At 39.7% G+C, this 8649-nt stretch overlaps 1 protein-coding gene across 1 annotated transcript in view; it reads left to right on the top strand.

The window, feature by feature from the left end:
• The window catches only part of ELMO1 (engulfment and cell motility 1), a gene marked incomplete at its 3' end in the record, with an annotated part of 290561 nt that overhangs the window by 274918 nt on the left and 6994 nt on the right, over window positions 1-8649 (top strand). The window contains exons 17-18 of the mRNA XM_009077801.1: window positions 1682-1845; window positions 7558-7670. Of these exons, the coding sequence (XP_009076049.1) occupies window positions 1682-1845; window positions 7558-7670 (277 nt within the window). The remainder of the gene's footprint in view (window positions 1-1681; window positions 1846-7557; window positions 7671-8649) is intronic.

Raw genomic sequence — 8649 nt, 5'->3', positions numbered from 1 at the left:
AGCTAAAATGAGTGCTTAGATCACATCTGGGAAAGAAGTTACACCTCAGGAAGCAAAAATAGAAAACATTGCAGGCAATGAGTTAGAAGACTGACAAGACATGGGAAAAAATGAAATATTCATATGAAAAGAGAAGGTTTTAGAATTATTAGGGAACTTCTGAGGGGCTGAGCTTCTGTTTTAAGATACATGGTGAAGATGAAAGAATAAAAGGAGAATTAACAGCGCAGAAAAAGCTTTTCCCTCTGTATAGCTGTTGATTTCTGTCATACCTGGTTTGATACCAGGAGGGAGTTACCATTTCCTACTGGGTTTTAGCTGTTGCATTTGGGTGAGATGGACCTTTCTAATTATGATAAATTGTTTTTTCAGCCAACTTATGCACAGCATCAGATAAATATTTCAAAGTGTGTGATTTGCACCAGCACCAAGGAAATGAGTCTAGGATTGTGGAGAGACAGACAGTAATCTGTGATATTTATTTATCTGAACTAGATCCAAGCAATTCTCCTTAGTTAACTGTGTCTCAGCAGTTTTCTCCTGATAAAATAATTAATATGCAGATAGATGGCTGTTGCCTAGCCATCCTTCATTCTCACTTTTTTGGTTTGCATTGTTTATGGCATTGCTTCAAAAGCAATCCTGTAATATCCTTGGCAAATTGATCTCTCTCTTTTCCCTGACTAATGTTTTCTTTTAGCAAGGTCTCTTCGCTTCCCTGTGTATGGCCATAAAGTGGCTGCAGAATAAAGCTCTCACAGAATCTCAGTGTGACTGAGGTTGGAAGGTACCTCTGGAAATCATCTGGTACAACCATCCTGCTCAAGCAGGGCCACCCAGAGCCAGTTGCCTAGGTCCATGTCCAGATGACTTTTGAGTATCTCCAAGGATGGAGACTCCATAACCTCCCTGGGCAACATGCGCCAGTGCTTTGTCACCTTCAGAATTAAAACGTGTTTCCTGATGTTTAGGGGGAACCTCCTGTGTTTCAGTGTGTGTCCATTGCCTCTGGGCATAAGGAATAAGGGAAGCAATGTGCCAGTTAGCATCTTTGTGCTACTGCCTTGTGATCAGGAAAGCAGCTCTGAGACCCAGCAGGAGAGCTGTAAGACCTGAAACACTCTCCCCAGTCTCTCTTGTGGACAGTTAGATTTACTCCTGCGGCTTGTGCATTTCACCTGGGTTGAGCTGGCAGAAGTCAGGGTGTGCATCTCTGCTCTCAGTTGGCTCGTCAGGACTTCACAGCTTTTTTTCTGCTGGTGTTGTGTGTGCCTGTCCCTGACATGATGGAAGCATCATCACAGCTCAGAATGCTGAAGAACCACACTTGTGCTGCCAAGGGCACACACACCATGGACAAAGTGGGACTTACAGTCCTGTAACCAGCAAGTGTAATTTAGCTGTCTAACGAGACAGCCAAGCAATATGTGACACCCTCCCCACCACCCTCCAGAAAAAATAATTTTCTTTTTACAGAGCAGATGAGCTTTGGATGTAGGCTGTGATGCCCTGTCAGAAGTTGGCTTATTTTCTGGTTATGTTTCTGAACAGTTGTCTTGAGACCACATAGTATTAATCATCTTCTGTACCTAGAAACCTGACTGTGACCCAGAATAAGATTTGAAAAAAAATGCAGGAAGTGTTAACACAGGTTTTCTTTTTCTTTCCTTGTCGTCTGCAGGTAATGCAAGTAGTGAAAGAACAGATAATGAGAGCGCTCACTACCAAGCCTAGCTCTCTGGACCAATTCAAGAGCAAACTTCAGAATCTCAGTTACACAGAAATACTGAAAATACGCCAGTCTGAAAGAATGAACCAGGAAGATTTCCAGTCTCGTCCAATTCTGTAAGTACTGTCTTCTCTCCCCACTTGTTTATGGAAGGATTAACAAGTGCAAATGACATTTGTGAGCTCTTCAAGGGGAACCCAGGGAGGAAAGCTGTCCAGGGAGCTGTGCTCAAAAGCAGTAGTGCAGCATCTGCTTGAAGTACATTATGTTTTCTTCCACTGGGAATCATAAATTTTTCTTTGAGTTCAGTGAAACCAGATTTGGCAAATCCCAACATTGGTCTCACATGACTTGTTTATATGAAGCAGTGCTTTGATATTTCCTAGTTATGCATGATAGTGAGCTTGGTTTGGTGCTGGTAGTGGCTTTAAGAAAAATCCAACTAATCAAAACCCACAACTTTGTCTTCTGTCCAAAGGCCTTTAAAAATTCCAAATATCATTTCTCTGAGCAAGAGAGAAGCCCAGAAGAAGAGGAGCCAATCCACACTGGTTTCACAAAAGACTGGTGTTGTGTACCAGTGTCTTTGTTTATAGCATTATCTTTGGTGTTAATGGCAAGCAGTTACTTATTTGTAAATGATAACATTCTGGCAGCTAGCCAGTCATTTTCTTGTTTACTGCAAAGTATCAAGCGCTAATATTGCCCTCATAGCTCCTGCTTGTTTCTCAGAATACTCTTTGTTCTGTTCAATGAAAAATGGAAGCTGTACTTGGCTCTGGACCAAGTCTGGGCTTGTGGCTGAACTGATGGCACAGGACAGATGCAGACTCTGTGGTGCGCAAATGATGTGCTGAGAATAGCAGGAACCTTTTGAGATCAGCAGAGAAATGGTGAGGACTCCAGAAGCATCAGCTGAAATGGCATGAAATACTGACCGCGTTGCAAGCGGAATGGCTTGTGATTTTCTAAGTCTCCTTTTCCAAGGCAAAAATATAGAGACAGATTTGAACCAGAGAATTCCAGGATTCACGTTCCAAGGCAAAAATATAGAGACAGATTCAAACCAGAGAATTCCAGGATTCCAGGATTCCAGGAGGATATTCAGTTTGATTTGTTTGTAAAGGATGCAGATATCTAAATAACAAGCTCTAGGGACACTTTCCTCCAGGGGCAGCAGGACAACAGCAGAAGCATAAGCTAAGTAGAATTACAGACTAAATTCTAATCATACCAATGTGGATCAAAGGGGGAATGCTTCTTTTATGTTTTCAGTGTGTTAGAAAATAGGACCTAATGCCCAATTAGAACTGATGTCACTCATAGTAATGCATCAATTAAGAAGCTACAAATGGTTGCAGTTAGTTTTGCATCATTACACTGCTCAGAAAACCCCTGCAACATTCATTGGTTCAATGCTGCTCAGTATTGCTAAGCTTGTCACCAAAGCTTCTCATTTTCCCTGCTTTCCTGTGAGTCAACAGATTAAGTATGATACAGGTCAACTATTTATATTGTCTTGCACCATTGCCTAGCCTCATGAAACTTGCCAGTGCCCTCTGCAAGCTCTTTATTTCCGGTGTCCCTCTGGCTACTTGCTGTCACAGTGCGGAGTCTCCTTCCCCATCATGGAATGGGGGAAACAGCCAACACAAATAGTTAAAAGCAACTGAAGTGTTACCAGAGACTCATTTCAGATTCAGGACAAAGGCTAAGCCTAAAGGCTATAAAGGCTAAGTAAATCGATAAGGTGTTTAAGCAATCACAACTGCATTTGCAGAGATTTAACTCCACGCATTTGCATTTTGATTGCATCCATGATCACTTATTCTTGACTGTGAAAAGAAACAGTTCTTTCATTTTCTGCTTTGATTTGATTCCCTGTACTGAACTCTCTCAAATTGCATAGATGGCACAATTGATAGAAGTACAGAATCATGGCCCCATTGTAGGGAGAGAGATTGTGAGTGAAGAGAGCAATCGTGGCTGTACTGTATATTTTAAAGCCTTGCAGATATGCTAAAAGAGACTGTGCACAATGGTGACTGTGATGTTGGCAGCCCTTGTTTAATTCTGCTTGAGAATATGGCAATCAGATGATGGTTTTTTTCTGTCTTGAACATGATAGAAATCTTTCTTCTGCTGTTCATTGTATGAAGTACTGAAGTTTTAAGCTTCTGGATAAGAGAAGTTTCAGTAAAGATGGTTTTGAATGTAAGCTGGAAAGTGTTACCTTAGATCCTTATAACTGCAACCTTGTTTTGCACGGATTAGTTGTTTCTTTTATATGAGCATTGTCATATCACGTGAAGCTTTCTCAATATCTGCTTTTGATTAGGGAAAATAAAAAGTCATTCAGAATTGATTCAAGGATTTGGGATCCTTAGTGATCATCCAAAATGCCATTCCATAGTGAAATGATCAAGTATTGCTGGTTCATTTTGAATGGCTGCAGAAGAAGGTGTTTAGGAATCCCATAGGCTTGTAGAGGACCAGAGATCTCCTTGACAAATTAAATGGCAACAGAGATGAGTTAATGCTAGATAATGATCTGACATCCAATTGGAGACTTGCTGGTTAAAGCAGAGTTAATGTCAATGAGGGAGCTATTGCTAAGTAACATCTGTGTGAAAATCAGCAATGTACAGGAAAGTAGAGGAAGGGATCTGGATCCTTTTCTGCTTTTTACCTTACCTATTTCTCTGCAACATTAGAAAGAGTCACTATTGCCTGCTCTGAATGCATAAAGTGATTAGGAGAGGGAGTATAGCTACAAGCCAGAAAGATAAAAACACATGAAACCAGTTCTGGGATTACTCTCCTGTTGTGTTGTAGTGATTTAAATGTCTGTAATATGCACCATCCTGGAAAGAAAACAGCTAACAAGTCTTAACTATAAGATGGAAAGGTGAAATCTGGGGACAGTTATACCTGGTGCTGGAGAAGAATTAGTGTAATGTGAATAATTTAAAAATAATTTCTGATGATTTTCACGTCTTATTTTAAGAGCAAGTAACTGATGTCAGTATTGCCTACAGTGTCAAGACCAGTGAGATAATAAAATTAGTTATCATATATATTACTGTGTGGTTCCCTCAACCCTTCTCTCTTAGCAGCACACTAATTTTTGACATTCTTATGTGACAGAAGCATAGTAGCAAGGAAATAGCAGTTTTTAAAGCCACTGTCTCCTTAGACTTGGTTTGTTCTCTCTTTTCTCAAGGCACAAACTGTTAAGCAAATGTCATCTGAAGGACAATAAATAAATATTCACAAAACATATTTGCATTCATGATCTTCCTTTAGCTCATTGTTCCTATTTGATTTTAAATTTAGGCAGGAGGACCTATTTCTAGCACAAAGATTTTTTTTCTAACCCTCCTGTCTTTAGACGCTGATCGTGAGGAACAGAACACACTTGCCTTTAGATAACTTTCTGAAGGAAATACAGATATTCAAAGAAGCACATCTTTTGTTTGAGTGCGTGCCATGGTTTCATTGTTCTGCCCCATTTCTGTCACCTTGAAGTGGTGGAATAGAAACCTTGACAGTGAGGAGCACTAAGTGGCAGGATCACCTTGCAAAATTATATCTGGAGTCATGGTATAGGAAAAATAGCTGAAAACCATACAAGGCAGAGTAATCACACATTGGCATGAGCTGCTGAGGACAGCAAGCGCAGGTGACCATGGCAAGGGCTTGATGGTCTTATGGGATGTCACTAATGTCCAAATTCACCAAAGACTGGTTCTCCATGGAGTAATGAGTTGTCTCCCAAACTTCTGTGTGATCAAGTTCAAGGACCATAAACCAGAAGAGAGTGCTATATCTGAGGTTCACGATTGTGAGAGCAAATATGTGCATGTGTGCAGAGGGACATGAGCACATAAGCAAAGAGGCATTAGGTCCATTCTTACCTACCTTCCTTTCTCCTATGGGAAGTCTGCCTTAGGCAGTGAAATACTTCAGAGAGGATTACATATTTCTTTTTGGATTGGTTAAAAAATCCTTCACTTCTTCTGGTTTATAAAGGGCAGATGGGGCTTTGGAGGCTAGCGGAGGGAATACTATGAGCAAGCAAGATGTCAATGTGCTGGGTGACCTGCTCATTTCTGGTTTTTTGGTAATGTCTTACAACTATTATGTTATGATATATTTAACACCTATTTAGTGATAACCATCCAATTTGTGAATTAAACTATACATCAACTATATAAAACTGATGTTTATACCAGTCTTGAATGTTTGAAATTTGTCCAGCTGGAGATTTAGTCTGCAACCTGGACTGCTGAGTAAACCACACTGTGTTTTAACACTGTTCTCCTCAGCCCCTGCTCCCAGGTTTTACCTAAGGAATAGAGAAGCTCATCGGCTCAGCAAAGGCAAGATATTTATTCAAGCATAAAATTCTTTTAATCACAGTATTTAACCATTTAACATATTCATATCTTAGATCCCAAAGAGAAAACAACAGTGCTTGTAAATTGGCCTAAAAGACATTTCCAAAAGGTGGACTGTTTCTATAGTTACAATGCTTCCTTGATTTTTTGACCAGCTAGATTTTCTCTGCTTGTAAATATGCAATGGGTTATGCATTGAGAACTCCAACCATTTCACTAACACCTAGGGAAGAGATTGCATTTTATTTTAAAGGCCTAGTCTTTCTAGCAGAAGCCTGACAATGATTTCAGTGGGGGTCTGGCAGATCAAAGTTACAGGATCCAAATGAATGTGGAATTCAGCAGAGACTGGTGTTCCTAAGTTTTCAAGAAGAGACAATTTTTTGTTATCTCTGTGGCATACCACAGCTTAGCTTCCTTTTCATGATGATTGCTGGGACATACTGCCAGACAGAATGATTTTTGGTATTACCTAATTTGCACAGCAATGCAAAATTATGGTTCTGACACACTCCATATTTTAGAAATCCTCTACACATTCAGTTGGAGTTTTTTAATCTTACAAGGCTTGCTGTCGAGTTGGTGTTTAAACCTGTCTTTTATGTATTCTTAATGAATCTAAGTGAGGATATAGCTGATGAATTCAGACATCTGTGAATCCATGTGATAGTGTAAGAAATTAAATATTATGTGCATGTGTTTTCTGCCTAGTTCTTGACATGTTGAACTCTTACTAAAGTAAGATGTAGAAAATAGATTTTGTGAACAATATATGACATTATTTCTAAATGTACTGTGAGTCTTTGCACTTCTGGGCACAGGTAAAGTTTGATCCTTAAGCAATCCTTAGTCATGGATTAGTCTTCCACAAATTCTGCCAATAAAGAATCAAATTACATGAGATTAAGAACAAGCATATGGTGCTGGTCATTTATTTAGCTCATTGGCATTGCTCACTGTTTGTTATCATTATTTCAAGATGTGTTTTACCCTTCTTGTGTTGTCCTAAATAATAGTGCTAGTGAAGTATACCATCAGAGGGTCATGCCACAAAAGGTGACAGACCCTCAAATAAGCTTCACAGTGCTCCTATGATAAAAGAGCATTATTTGCCGCAGAAAAACCTTGTTCATGCGTTATGGCAAGTGTTATTTTTAGATGAGTAAAGTAAGAAGCAAATAAGTGGTTTGCCTGAGTCATACACTGATGTTGTAGCAGGGAGATGTCTACAACAGATATCCTGAATGCCATTCTTTGTTACAAGAAAAAGGGCTTTATTCTGGAGCAGACTAGATTCTGACCTGGTCTTGTCTGTGACTGTTGTCCTCTTCAAACACATCGCAGAAACATCTTGTGAGACTCTGTCTCAGATGAAGGAGAATGGTCTTTGATTGAATTTGACAAGTGCCTATGTTATATCTTCCCAAGGGAACTAAAAGAGAAGATTCAGCCTGAGATCTTAGAACTGATCAAGCAACAACGTCTCAATCGACTTGTGGAGGGCACCTGCTTTAGGAAACTCAACAGTCGGCGTCGGCAAGGTACAGCTCAGACTGCCTAGTCTGGCTTTTTACTGTCGCTTTTGTCGAAAAGTTGAGATGAGGTACAGTACTTTGACTGGCAGGATCCTTGTTTGTAGTGCTGTCTTGACTGCTTATACAGGGAGGCATCTGAAAGCATCTCCAAGTTACTGTTGTTGTAGCATTTCCTGTATTTCCCTGAAACTGGTTTTGACTGCATCACACAGATGATCTAGAATAAGTCCAGCATTTGGCAAAAATCTCAAGAAGCAGTCTCACACTTCAGACTGAGTATTTTGATTTCTGACTTTGAATGTCCAGGCTTCCTGTTCAACTCAAAACAGAATCTGTCTGCAGGAATAGCAGATGACACTTGAATTTGAATCTCTTAGACTTGGACCACCTATAGGCAACGAGCTCATTCTGCACCCCTCTGTCTAGTACTGCCTGTCCTTGGGTTTTGTCTTACATTGGCATATACAATAATTATTTAAATATACTTTCAAAAAGCACTTAGATCCCGTAATTTGTCTACCTTCAGATGAATACTTGACTGATATGAGAAGATTATTTTCCCAATTCTATGAGTCATCGCTCAGTGCTCAATTCATAGCTCATTCTGTACAGTAAAACTCCCCATGGTTCTTTTCCCCTCAGAGAGGTATGCTTTTTTCTCCAGAAAGCATAATGAGAACATCGTATAAATTCAGTAGATTAATTAGAAGTTGTATCCCAAAACTTCTCTTAAAAACCCTCATTATGTGAGGATTCAGATTGCTATTTGTTTTCCTCTGTAAACACAGTACAAATTAGAAAGTTACAAAAGCTAAGAGTAAGAACTGACAAATATCAATATTTGAGACCTTCAGATCAATTGGGGAAAGCTGCTTTCTTCACAGAGAGAAGTATCCCTGCAATGCCTCCTTCCTTAGAAACAAGGAGGCAATTTTCCTTAATGCAGGGAGGTTATTTATATCCTCTCTGTCATGCATACAAACAC

Source organism: Acanthisitta chloris, unplaced genomic scaffold (assembly GCF_000695815.1).
Source record: "Acanthisitta chloris isolate BGI_N310 unplaced genomic scaffold, ASM69581v1 scaffold727, whole genome shotgun sequence".
Lineage (NCBI taxonomy): Eukaryota > Metazoa > Chordata > Aves > Passeriformes > Acanthisittidae > Acanthisitta > Acanthisitta chloris.
Note: the sequence above shows the minus strand (reverse complement) of the source record. Positions and strands in the feature narration are given on the sequence as shown.